This window comes from Lactuca serriola, chromosome 8, assembly GCF_051521515.1.
Source record: "Lactuca serriola cultivar US96UC23 chromosome 8, Lser_US96UC23_V15, whole genome shotgun sequence".
Classification (NCBI taxonomy): Eukaryota; Viridiplantae; Streptophyta; class Magnoliopsida; order Asterales; family Asteraceae; genus Lactuca; species Lactuca serriola.
This window is the reverse complement of record NC_136415.1, coordinates 105,504,535-105,518,575: the sequence shown is the minus strand read 5'-3', so window position 1 is coordinate 105,518,575 and position 14,041 is coordinate 105,504,535. Positions and strand designations below refer to the sequence as shown.

Below are 14,041 nucleotides of genomic sequence, written 5' to 3'. Positions count from 1 at the left end.
CGTGCAAATTTTAAACAAACAAGAGACGGTCCGAGTTAATTTTTTAAAATAGGAACTACACACTCTTTTTGACATGTACATGAAGGACGATTAGTGTAATTTACCCAATTACAAAATGGTCTAATGTAAGATTATTCGATTCACAACCAAATTATGCCTCTTGGTACTGTCTTTAATCACCGTTGTTTTCTTCCCCACTCATAACTATGTTGGATGGGAGGCAAATCTCACCCCTAATTCTAGATTTTCCTACTCTTATTCACAACCTTGATGATATGTAAATACAAAAGCTCTATTAATGCAACATATGTTAATGAGCAGCAAATATCCATGAACAAAAAAACAAAGTAGGAAAAGCAGTTTCTGAGGTATATAAATACATCAAATCTCCTCCATTACCATTACTACTAAAATTCAGCAACACAATCCATAAAATCAAAAATAAAATCCAACAAAACAAGTAGTAGGTAGTAGTCCTTGATATCATAATATAATTTTTTTTTTCTTTCTCCCTTTCTGTTTCTTGCCTGTTTTTCCTTCAATCAGTAGTCATCGGCTGACTCATGCAACACCGGAATCGAGCTTTCCGGACTGTAGTCATGATTTCGGTTTCCGCATGTTCAAGCATTCTGACAACTTCCGTGAACGCCGGTCTGGAATCAGGGTTTCCGTCCCAGCAACGTGTCATGATTTCGGTCAGCACGGGCAGGCAGTCGTGTGGGATCGTCGGGCGGACACCTTTGTTGACAACCGCAAATGCCGCCTGGACAGCTGTCATGTTTTGGAATGGAAGCATTCCAGTGATGAGTTCCCAAAGAACAATTCCAAAGCTGTAGACATCCACTTTTTGTGTGTAAGGCCTGTGCTGTATCATTTCCCTGAAACACCAACCAACTTTCAGAGTCCAAAAAAAAAGAACAAGGGCAAAATTGTCATTTTAATTAAAATGATATAGCAAAAAACTTACGGAGCCATCCAACGGTAGGTCCCAGTCTCGGGTGTCATTCCTTCAGTTTGCACTTCAATTCTAGCAACTCCAAAGTCAGCAATCTTGATTGACTTATCAGCAGAGATCAAAAGATTATCAGATTTCAAATCCCTATGAATCAATCCAAATCCATGAACATATTCCATTCCTCTTGCAACATCAAGCGCCTGTTTAACAGCTAACTTCAAAGGCACTGATCTATTCTGTCTCTTAGCTAAAAACTGCCTCACAGAACCTCCTTTAGCATATTCAGTCACAATACACCACACCATAGGCTTCCTACATGCACCAATAAACCTTACTATATTTGGATGTTTCAACCTTGCAAGCATCATAACCTCTTGCTGAAACTGTTGCTCCATAAGTTGTCCTCTCTCCAAATCATTCTCTGGTTTCTCCAAAAGCTTAATGGCAACATCTTCACCATTGTAAGTGCCTTTATAAAGCTTCCCAAATGCACCCTGTGCGAAAGCGGGTCCCATGCTGAGTTTCCTTAAATCGATAGTCCACTCGTCGAAATTCTCAAGCCCTTCTGTTGGGAAACGGGTGTCTAATAAAGCTCTAGCAAGAGCATCATCACTTAAGCCTTGATGGACTCTTCCTCTGTTGACACTAAGGGCATCAGTGTAATTATTTTTCACACGCTTTAGACCTTGGTGGTTTAAGATGCGAGTGTGTGAGTCGTTTGACCCGACACTACTGTTGTCAAGTGACATGGCAATGGACCCACCTGTGTTGCTCATTTGTAAACTATTGAAGCTGTCGATTGACATGTTGGAACCTTCACCAAGCTTATGGTAGAACACTTGTGATAGGTCAACAAAGTTATCGTTTCCATGATTGACGCCCATCATACCTGCAAATTTTGGATCCTCCAACATTTTTTTTTGATAAAGAAGAACCACTTTCAAAGTTTAAATGCTCCTTACTTGTTCATTGATGGTGATTGAGCTGTCAAGACTCAAACCCCTCGAACCAAACCTGCATCAAAATCCAAAATCACTCAGGAAATCAGTTTCGGACTACCCTTTCTACAAGTTCCCAGATCACGAAATATCAGTTCGTATGAAAAATTCGGAGTTCTGGCTCTGATTAAGTTACTCGTATGGACAAAATGCCTTTTTAAGATGGCTGATATTCGTTCATAAACAGATAATGATATTTTCCCTAGCTGAAATGGCTGAAAAATCATTAGGATGTTTCAAATTAGAAATAGTAGATGAAACAAAAGACGTTAAACCCTAATTGTCAATTCCATCAAACCCTAACCCTTAATCCCCAAAATAGTTCATCTCCTCACAGGTCCATCACTACATCAAGCAACTCCAGAAAACAACTTAATCAACAAAATGAGTAACCAAAATTGAATTCGCCCCCAAGACGACCTAACAAGAGACCGCATACTTGGAACAGCTCAAAAACCCATGAAAATCTGTAAACTTTGACAGTCAAATTAAAAATGTAATTTTTGAAGTAGTAAAGCTTGAACTCCAAATTCAACAGTGATCCGTGGACAAAAGAGCACAAACTACGAAAAAAAGAAGAAGCCAGAAGAACTTACAGATGATCAAGAGAGTTTGGTTTGTTTTCTTCTTTATCACTTGGCGACTGCGATATTGATTACAAGGCTGTACAGAGACGATTAGGGAAAAAGTAGAGATTATTGTGAGATCAAATATCGTTATTCGTATAGTTGCTGTTGTCGGGTTCGACGCCGACGAAAACACGGTGAGAGCCTAGCTAGAAAGAGAATGTGATATGAGAGAGAGAGAGAGAGAGAGAGAGAGAGAGAGAGAGAGAGACGAGTAAAGAAAGAAAAACGAAGAACTAGTCTTCTCTCAGTTTTACGCATTTTTTATATGAATTTCTTTCTAATGTTAGTTTTAGAATTAATAAAATAAAACACAATAATAACGAAACGAAATGTTAAAAATACGTTAAATTTAAAAAATAATTATTTTCTTGCGATTGTCTAGATTACTTTTCATATTTTGGACTAATTTTTCCTTTTTTTTCAAAGAATGTTTTATTCTGGTTTAATTTTTGGTTTATTTTTATTCTTTTTGAATTAAATATTTTCATTAATATCAAAACCTTAATTTTGAAATGTTTAATGTTGTACTTTTCAATAAAATAATTTTATACTCAAATATAGTTCATAATTACTATGTTTGTTTAAGTTTTTGTTTTATTTAAGTAAAAAAATGATTTTTTTTCTTAAAATTCTATATTGTTCATTGGAGTCCAGACTTGTTCTTAAAATTCCGGAGTTTTTTTTCCCAAAATCTTGAATGTTAGTCCGAAATTCGAAAGTACTTTTTTATCAGAAAAAAAAAAATTCTTAGTCTGGATTGTTTATTTTAGAACAAGTAGTTATTTTTGCTAAATACAATTTTTTTGGGTTAGTTTTTCAAATAAACATTAAATTGTGGTTAGATTATTTAATTTTCCTTTATTGTCTCATTTGAATTCGAAAATCTATATTTTAATTTGTTTAATGTCATTCATTTTTCTGCATTTAATTTCAGTTTATCCGATTGTTAATTGTAAAGACTTTTTTTTTATAATGTGACATTCATTTGAGACTATGATATGTAATTATTTGGTGATATCATATATTGGGTATCATTATATATTGGGTGTCAGAAATGAAAGAAAAAACAAATAATCTGAAATGAAATGACTGTTATTGTATTTTGTATCATCATAAAAATATGAGTAAATTAAAAAAATTGTCCATATGATTTACCCGAGTCTCTAAATATCGCCCAAGTATTGAAAAATTGATGTCAATCATTCTCATGGTTTCAAAATCAAGTATATTTAGTCCCTCTCCTAGTTATAATCAATTGTGCTCTGTTAGAAAATCCTCATGTGACCTGCATACGAGGGCAAACCTATATTTTTCACCATTCTTCTAATATCTCTACTTTAAACACAAAATTAAGAAATATCTTCCCCACTCATATTGTTTTCTTCATCAGTTACTTCTCTCTTCTCTGTACAAATTAACAACTTATCTCCACAAATTAAGAATAATTCATCAACTCTTGCTCGTGGAATGGCTACAATATGGACGAACCTTAACCCAAACCCAGGTAGTCGGTTCTGGAGGTGCCAAAGGTTTGGATCAAGATGTTGTGGGCCAAGATCCATCTCGAATGTGAATTGGTTATCTTCATTAGTTACATGTCCAATTGTGGTCTTTTGAGTTTCATTTTCGGTTTACGATCATTTGTATTTAGTTATAAAATTCCTTGTAATGGTCAATTACAATTATTATTAAAGTGATAATTACGAGTGAGAAAAACTGAACCTGAAAAACCAAAAAACTAACAAAAACGACAAAACCGACAAAACAGAAACCAATCCCTAACCATTGGTTTTGGGCTTATATTTCTTAAAATCAAAAAAATCAGTTTAGGTTCATTTTTATAAATATAAAAAACCGAGCAAAACCAAAGTGACCCGAATTTTATGATGTATAATATGTATTCTATAAATATCTCTCTCTCTCTCTCTCTCTCTCTATATATATATATATATATATATATATATATATATATATATATATATATATATATATATATATATATATATATATATATATATAGGTGGGTTCAATTGAGAAAATAAAAAAGGTTGAGAATTGGGGAATCATTCTCAGCCACTCATTTAATCTAAGCATAAAAAGACACGGTGACAAACTTGTAAATAAGTTAATAACCTTCAATGTCAAATACGTAACTATAATTTGATAACAGTTCGTGACTTCGTTCATCCTCAAAATTTATCTTCCAACCTTCAACAATCATCCATATTTCTTCAACTAAACCATCATCAATGTCATCCAGTGTTAATCAATCATCAATATTCGTAGCTGGGAGGTTAGCCGTTCAAGACAAATTCGCAACCCAAATTCATCAATTTCATCGATTTGTTAAAGTTTGGAACTGGAATTTTCCAGATTCGCAAAGGAAATCAGTTGGAATCGGAATTTCTTCGTTGTTCATGAAATTGGAATCAGAGTTCTTGACTCGCAGTCACGGTCGACATTGAAGGACACAGAATTGGTACTCACAGGTTCCCAATCGGATTTTCGGAAATCAAAATCAAAATGAGAAATCGATCAGACATAGGTGTCGCGTCTGAAGTCGAAATCGGAAGTATATGATGATTTGGAATTGATAACTTGATGTTTTTAACATTTTTAAAATAGTTAACTTGTATGCACTCCAACAGTTTGATGAAATGCATAAACTAAATTACCACGTTATATGCATATATGAATATGTTTTCTCACTTGAATCAGTATATGATTATTAAAACAAAAAAACGAATATGCAAGTATGTATGTTATTCATATGTGAATAACATATAAAAATTATATATATTTGTGAAAACACATTGTAATATTCATATGTGAATATACTGTGTAATATTCATAAGTGAATATATTATCTAATATTCACAAGTGAATATATTATGTATTATTCACATGTGATATACCATGTAATATTATGTAATATTCAAATATTCAAATATTATCTAATATTCATAAGTGAATATACCATCTAATATTCACAAGTGAATATACTATGTAATATTCACAACTGAATGAATCGTCTAATATTTAAATATGAATATATTATGTTTAGTATATGCTATATTCATATATAAATGATACTTAAAATATAAAAAAAATTAATCATAGTTTTTATTCATAAGTGAATAACAAATGTACTGTAGAAAAAACTTGATTCATTTTTATTCACTTATGAATAACGATAGCTGAAAATATAAAAAAAATAAATTTTTATTTTATTTTAAAACTATATCAATATGGATGTCTATTTGTAAAGAATAAAAAAATCATGAATTTTGGTATATTTAAAATAATTTTTCGATAAAAATAACTCTTAAAATTAAAAAAAACGAAAAAGACTATGTTTTTGTATATATTAATGTAATGTTTAGCATAGTTTAAGGAAATATGTTTTGTTGGAAAACGCATGTTTATTCTTTTCCCATTTCCGTTGGTACGACAGAGGCTTTTGCGGCAAAAATAAATAAGTAGCTGAGAATGATTCCCCCATTCTCAACCTTTTTTTTTCTCAATTGATCTCTCCCATATATATATATATATATATATATATATATATATATATATATATATATATATATATATATATATATATATATATATATATATATATATATATAGGGTTAAGTTCAAATGAGAACACTATTTAATGTGAGAACGTGAGAACACTACTTTATGTTACTATTCTACTATGAAATTTGTATATACAACGATATGACATTATTCATCAACAAATATACGAACAATCACACACTAATATTCACATTAAAATTTTGTATGTACAACTTTATGACATTGTTCATCACCGAATATATGAACAATCACATATTTAACATTCACATTAGAATTTACTAAACTACTATATATATATATATATATATATATATATATATATATATATATTATAGTAGAATAGCAATATAAAATTGAATATATTCATAATATAACTACTACAATATTATACATATTAAATTCATAGTAGAATAGTAACATAAAGTAGTGTTCTCACGTTAAATAGTGTTCTCATTTGAACTTAACCCTATATATATATATATATATATATATATATATATATATATATATATATATATATATATATATATATATATATATATATATATATATCATTGTTCTAAAAATCCCGATTAATCCATAGGCGCTACTTGACTGATCAGAGAGCACCTAGCGATTAATCAATGCATACAAAATGACTGAAACAGTAGAACCCGATGAAATTTTAACACTTTGAAGAAGTTATATCTCAATAGAAACTATTTAAGGTATGATTAGTGTTGTATTTATCATACTAACCTATTTTGTTATGATATTAGTGCTCTTTATTAACTTTTATATGATATTAGTCATATTTAATTTTTTAAAATTTAACAAATTAGCAATTAATCGTCTCCGATTAATCTCCGTCTAGCCGATTAATCCCTTGACACCAGTCCACCGACAAGCGAACGTCGAGCGATTTTTACAACCTTGATATATATATATATATATATATATATATATATATATATATATATATATATATATATATATATATATATATATATGCATTCTATTCTATGAGTTAAGAATATATACAAAAGGCTGTTTAGTAGGATCTGAACTTTTAAGATCTGAATTTTTAACATCCTGTTTGGTTGCAACATCTGAATATTAATCTGAATGATAAAAATGACCATATTACCCTTCTATAGTATTGTGTTGTGCTAAATTATAAATGTATAATTGATAAAAATTACAAATGATCATAAATAACCAAATTAAACATAAATTCTTCCAAATTCACTTCTTTCAATCCATAGAAACATAAACACCATCCAACCCAATTAAACATAAATTCCTCCAAATTCACTTCTTTTAATCCATGGAAACATAAACATCATACAACCAAATTAAATCTAAATTCTTCCAAATTCACTTCTTTTAATCCATAGAAACATAAATATCATATTCTTTCAATCATGGAAACATAAATATCATACAATAGCCAAATAGCAGTAAAAAAATCACATGAGCTAATGATTCAATAAACGGTAAAAGCTTAACTTCAACATCTACTGATTTGAATGAGCTTCAAAACGTGGTGGTGCCTTTGATCTTAGCTTCTTTGTTTGGTTAGACAAATTGTAATTGAGATAATTGCAAAGTAGTAGGTTCGGGAGTGTCTCCTATGCATCATACATTTCAAAATTCATAAATCACACCACCAATAATGATCACAACAACAGTTATAATAAACAAATCTGAGAGCCAATTTCACGATATGATCAATGTGACATCCCCAAAATCACGGTCAGAAAAGACCGGTTTGTTTATGCTTTGTTTAAAAATCAGAGTAACATTTTAAATAAAAGTGTTGCGGAATTTGTCCCAAAACAAAATATGATAAAGATTTATCAAAATCATTTCCATAGAAATGTATTTCATTAAAAGACTTGGGATGTCATGTTCGTACAAATCAAAAGCATAAACAGTACAATATAAGCCTTACTACATTATTTCATATCTACAGGCCTATATCCGTAATCCCTCGTCCAAACATCATAACTATGCTCAAGCGCCACTACCTGTAATACATAAAACTGAGTGGGTTAGGCTTCGGAGCCTGATGAGCACATAGGGTTTTCAACCCACAATAAATAAGTTTATTAACTTCATTAAATTAAACAAACCCGATTACCCGTTCCCCTTATCCTCACATTACGTCCCTAAGCATCTATCATAAGGGACCTATCCTAAGGATTATCATCGGGACAGACACTACTGCTAAGGGGATTCCTCAACAATAAATGTCCTTAAGGCAACCATGTGGGGGATGGAGTACATCTGGTGAGCACACAGTTCAAATAAACACACAGTTCGAATAAACACCTACAGGTTGCGAGCCTGCTAGTGTTCCACTGGACTGTCTAGAATAGTCCGTGGTCGTCATCTATACTCTGCTAGATGACTGGATCATCAATAACATCTATAACGAGGCCTCTCATCGTTTTATCTTGTCACACAGCAACTATTACATCTACCCATGTTTTACCCAACACATTTTGTAGATATAAAATACATATACAGTTTAAATCATTGAAAACATGTATAAAACGTTCATCCAGCATAGATAGCAAGTATTCAGATACTATGCACACATAGCACGTAATTTATATAAAATACTTCATATCTATGTGTAAGCTGAAAGTAACTATGCACTCACTTGTTAAAGTGATGATTCCAAAATCGGGCAGCGCTTGTTTCTAACGATTCTATTTTCCTTCGACGAAACCTAGCATTATTATCGCTAAATTTTAGTCTAATATTTACCGTGACCAACTATTAGTCTTAGTATTATTATTATTATTATATAAGCGTTAAACAATATTTTCCAACCACTATGTACAGACAGGGGCCAGACATAAAACACCGGAGGGCAGGACCATTTTGGCATATAGCACTTCTGAAATCCAACAACCCTATGCGGCCCTTTAAACCAGATTCCCCGTACCGCGAGTAGTTAAAAAAATATTATAACGACACTTATATAAGTTATAATAATAGCTCAAATATTTATTATAAGTTCATAATAACAATACTAATTTTAAATATAAGGTATATTAAAATAAGGTAAGCATAACTTACTTACAATGGGGTTTTAGCTAGGAGTCAGGCTCTGCAGGGGCAGAACTTCGTCACTGAATCTTTCTAAGAAAGATTCGTGCAGCGCTGAAGCGCTCACCTTACTATACTAAACTACAGAAAGAGAAGTCGAATCACGAGGGACCGAAATGCCCGGGGGATAAGGAGAGAAAGACTCTTCAATCAAGAGAATGGTGCAAGAAATATGAGAGCCCAAGGCTCTTATTTATACTAATTGAATTTTCAAAAACTACCCTCCATAATTACTTAATGACCTTTTAGTTATATAAACAACTAAATACCCCTCTATAATACTATTTTAAATGGATTTAATGATATTTGTACTAAACTAATGTCGAAAGAACTCAACATTAGTCTTTTAATGACCGCATCGTCGATACCTTTCTAATGATATATACATATGTATATATATGTATACGTATATATGATTTATATTTTATTTTAATACGTAAATACGCTATTATATTTTATAACTCGTTCATACGAACTCCGTTTTTGACGTTCTTTATATTCACGCGTAGGCGGGAACGTACCCTACAACTTTCGTTTAGACTTCGTCGGCTAATTTTGAATTTATTTTTAAAGTTATATTTTTAACAGGCCGGGACAGGATTGGTCCGTTAAAATCTCATAACTTCTTCATCCGATGTCCATTTTTGTCTGTCTTTTTTATCGTTACGCTACTAATAACAGATATTCGATTCTCGTTTAGGTTGTGTCGGCTAAAAATCAATCGATCTAAAATTCGAATTTCGGGCTGTACACCGCTAACCCAAAACTTCGAAAAATCATAACTTCTTCATACGAAGTCAGATTTGGGCGTTCTTTTTATCGATGTTCTTAGTTTAACATATTCTACGAATTTCGTTTAGAGCACTAAGGCTAAATCTTGCTCTATCATAAATTTATTATTTACGCTTCCCGGTGTCGTGCCGGTTCCGACGCGAAACTTCGACGGGTCATAACTTCTTCGTTATAACTCGGATTTCGGCGTTCTTTATATGTACGGAAACCTTGTGACATATTCTACAACTTGGTTAAGATTATTTACTCTAAATAATCTTTTTGTCGAAAAGTCGTTTTTGACCCCTATTGCCTCTAAATTGACTAGCACGGATCTGCGGGCGTTACAATCAAACAAACAATGGTAGAGATCAAAATTTGAAAGATTATTACGTTGTAAAATGGAAGGAGTCGTAGATGAAATCGATTTAGAAGGAGTTGTTAGAACCCAATTCAGGGCAAGAACCAACTTTTCATGATTTTTAGGGGAAATCTCGATGAGATTTCAGGAAAGTGGATGGCGTCGTTGGCGGCGGGGCTGGCGGACTCAATGGCAGAGACGGAGGCGCCGACGATGGTGGAGGGTTGCAGGTCCGACCGGTGGAAGGGAGAAGGTCTGTAGAGCTGTCGCTGGTGATGGCGGATGGTGGATGTCGGGGGAGGGTCTCGCACAAGGTGTTTCACCGAGGGTCTCACAGGAATAGAATGGAAGCATATTAGGGCAAAGGGGAAAGAACGGCATTTTGTTGGAGAGGGGAGGGAGGGAAATTGTGAGAAAGAGTAGGAGCAGAGCCATGGGTAAAAAAAGGAAGAAGCGCCCCTTATTTCTTTTAAGGAAGAAGCGCCGCTTATTTCAGACTCTCCTCCCTGTCTGAAATAATAAGAGGCTTTTAAAAGATTAAGAGACAAAAAATAAGAGGCCATCAAACAAGTTATATCTGAATTTTTAAGAGTTTACCTCTTAGTTTTTCAATTAAAAGGTGAACAAACAGGGCCTAAGGCATGTTGTAGGTCTCGTATTCAAATCTCATGCTTCACATTTACGTTGGTTTTTATTTTTGAAGGTCAGCAAACACATCCTACATCGGCCTTGTGTACAGACATCAACCAAGTCTTCTCTTATGTAATATACTAACTAATTTTCTCAAACTCTCGCTTAGACACTACTACAAAAATGCTTATATGACCCGGTTAAAGTGGTCAAAAAACCCGGTTTTCAACCGGGTCTTATGGTCGGCGAGTCCTATGTGAAAAACCAAATAGAACCCGGTTTTTCAACCGGGCCTTATTAGGATAATACAACCCGGTTTCCATGAACTAAACCGGCTCTTTTCCTACATGTGAGTATCATTTTTTGCTTTATCATATGACCCAGTTTTGTCAGTGCAACGGGGTCTTTTGATTTCATTTTAATATTTTTTACAAAACTATAGGTTCATTACCAACATGCTTAAAGTTTACATTTCTATATGTGATATACACAGATAAATAAATCCTTTTATTAATTTGCAATGAATTTCTACATATTTACATCTAATAACACTAGGATCCAACATTTAACAAGATGTTAACATATGTACCCCATTTGAAGGATTTCAACACCAAACTCTTTGCTACACCCCATTTCGTACGAGGATTAATATGTTCACGTTGCTCGCTTAAAACAAGAAAGTATGTACAACCTAATATGACTAGATGTTAATACAAAGACCCATATGCTTCTTGTTGATAAATGTCCATAAAGATTATCATCACCTACATGAGAGAAATCAAAAAACATTTAAGGAAAATGCAAATGCAAAACAGGATTTAGGACATAAACAAAAATACATACACTTAATCCTTAATCTTCAAACATGATGATCTTGAGTGCATGTACATCACTTCCCAACTGTTTATCAGATTCAACAACTAATAAATTCAAACATAATATCAATAATCACAAAAATAGAAGGACTAAACAGATTCTTACAATTTATCAGCACTCACAATCAATTCTATCAGCCTCAGTCTTCTTATGCCTTTTAGTTCCTTTTCAAAACTCCATGCAACCTTTCGTGCAATAAAATGGTGACTATGAGGTGTAGAAGAATCCATGTCTGCAACCATTTATGGGGAAGAAAAAAGTAGGATAGTATATCAATAAAAATTAATAAAATGGACAAATATATTGAAAAACTATACCAATGGTAGACACTATTGTCTATGAGACAGAAAATCGAACCAGGATCCATATTGATCAGCTAAACCAACAAATAAAATAAAAATAAAAAACAAAACCGATATTGGAGAAAAAAATTAAAATAGGATGTTTTATTAAAAAACTAAACCTATAAATAAATTGGAAAAAAAAAAAGTTATACCAACAAATGTACTAAAAAAAATAAAGCACAACAACTAGAAGTATGATGCTACACCAGTCACCATTGATAATGGAAGCTTGTTAAAAAGCATACCAATGTACCAATTGGATTCTTTTTGGAAGAATCAAGGGACAACCTTGTCAAAGAGTTGTTAGTAACAAAACAGATAAAACCTATTTATTAAGTATATTGTCCAACATCAACTGTTGAAATTGTAAAACCTATTAAAAACATACCAGAGAAATGAAAGTGGGATGCTACACTAGTAAGTGTTCCTTTGCCATATGCTGCAAAAAAATTTAATGTCGTGAGTTTGTTAAGATGGAAAATAAGTATGCAATCATAAACAAATATTATATCATGTGTAAAACATAGCAATTAATCAATCACCATATACTTTTTATACTTCTTTCCACTAGTAGCATAAATTAAGCTTCTCACAAACCTTGTATTCCATAAGACTTGGGACTCCGCTAGTCCTATGCAATGTAAAAAACAAAAGCTTAGTTCGAATGTAGAAAATAATATTAATAAGAAGGTTATATGAGTTTTCCTTATACCTTTAACTTGTTGAGATGTACATTTCATTCCTAACACAGAAGTAACACTTGAACAATATTGCACTTAGAAGTAACACTTGAACAATATCGCACTTAGACGAAAATAAACAGATAAAACACATTGATAGTTTTCACTTGTTGAAATGAAATCACACAATGATTTTTCATATAACTTTTCACATATTGAGCAGAACAAAGTTGGTTTCAGATGAAGTTGTATCTTATTTTAAGATGTAAAGTTTATTAATAGCATAAAAGTAACACTTAATCAATGACATATACACATTTCATTGTTTTGGTGTACAACAACAAATAGAAACAACAATAATGTCGATATATTTAAAAGTAGCTCTTCCCTATGAGTGACTCTTCGATTCTCTATTTCTGTGAATTCAAAATCATATTTGTAAGAGGTTTGTGAGTTTGAAAATCGAAATTGCATTTGATTAAATGAAGAAGTATGGTTGATTACTTGATTGGTTTGATAGTCTGGCTAAGTCGGCAGTGTGAAATTAATTAGTGAAGAAACCCTAAATTAAACTCTTCAAGACTATATCAGTATCGGTAAAGATTCAACTTACTAAAGACGATTGCAAATTTTAAAAGTAAAAGGGACAAACTTACGCCACATAGACTGGTATAGTGCATCATTGGTGATAGAACAAGCAGCGTAATTTTGCTCTGGTGGTGTGTCGTCAGGAGGAGATAACATGGTAATTAGGGATTTCTCGTTGTGTTTGGTCCCGTAGGAGAGAAATTAAGGTGGGAATGGAAATATGGAAATGACGCTATTTTCAATAAATTTCATGAAATTTAGGCGGGTTATTTTTAGTATGGAAAATGTCAAAATGCTATGGAAATTTAGGGGGGATGTATATAGATTGATGCTCCTGCCCCCAATTTATTGCTCGAGTTAATATAATAAATTCCATGCTTTAATCAAAATGTAATGCGATTAATAAAAGTATATAAATTTAATCATAAAAATAATTTACTAATTTTTTATAGATGTTAAATTAAGTAAAGTGTGGTTTAGTTCATAAAATATTCATCAAAAAATTGGAATTTGTCAGGAATTGTAATC

At 32.3% G+C, this 14,041-nt stretch overlaps 1 protein-coding gene and 1 long non-coding RNA gene across 16 annotated transcripts; both read right to left on the bottom strand.

Moving 5' to 3' along the window:
* Positions 1 to 377: 377 nt before the first annotated feature.
* LOC145066175 (Protein kinase superfamily protein) lies at positions 378 to 2,804 on the bottom strand. Of its 2 annotated transcripts, XM_079013383.1 has the most exons (4): positions 2,550 to 2,804; positions 1,918 to 1,969; positions 968 to 1,844; positions 378 to 878 (listed from the first exon to the last, which is right to left on the bottom strand). In XM_079013383.1, exons 3-4 carry the CDS (start codon positions 1,840 to 1,842, stop codon positions 539 to 541), a joined length of 1,215 nt encoding a protein of 404 aa, XP_078869509.1. In that variant the 5' UTR covers positions 1,843 to 1,844; positions 1,918 to 1,969; positions 2,550 to 2,804; the 3' UTR covers positions 378 to 538. The 2 variants fall into 2 exon arrangements, with proteins under 2 accessions (XP_078869509.1, XP_078869508.1); XM_079013382.1 differs by having other exon boundaries at positions 968 to 1,969; positions 2,550 to 2,803.
* An 8,707-nt stretch (positions 2,805 to 11,511) lies between these two features.
* Positions 11,512 to 13,812, bottom strand: LOC145070899 (uncharacterized). Of its 14 annotated transcripts, XR_013690130.1 has the most exons (7): positions 13,582 to 13,812; positions 13,430 to 13,487; positions 12,795 to 13,341; positions 12,634 to 12,684; positions 12,024 to 12,133; positions 11,869 to 11,945; positions 11,512 to 11,789 (listed from the first exon to the last, which is right to left on the bottom strand). It is a non-coding gene; the product is annotated as an uncharacterized LOC145070899 (long non-coding RNA). The 14 variants fall into 14 exon arrangements; XR_013690126.1 differs by having other exon boundaries at positions 12,795 to 12,876; positions 12,958 to 13,812; XR_013690128.1 differs by having other exon boundaries at positions 13,430 to 13,812.
* Between the last annotated feature and the right edge of the window lie 229 nt (positions 13,813 to 14,041).

Excerpts from the sequence above, each read along its gene's own strand:
- LOC145066175 (XM_079013382.1), bottom strand. The coding sequence starts at position 1,869 with ATGTTGGAGGATCCAAAATTTGCAGGTATGATGGGCGTCAATCATGGA. Across the intron at positions 879-967 it reads ACCTACCGTTGGATGGCTCC|GGAAATGATACAGCACAGGC; the intron begins GTAAGTTTTTTG and ends TTGGTGTTTCAG.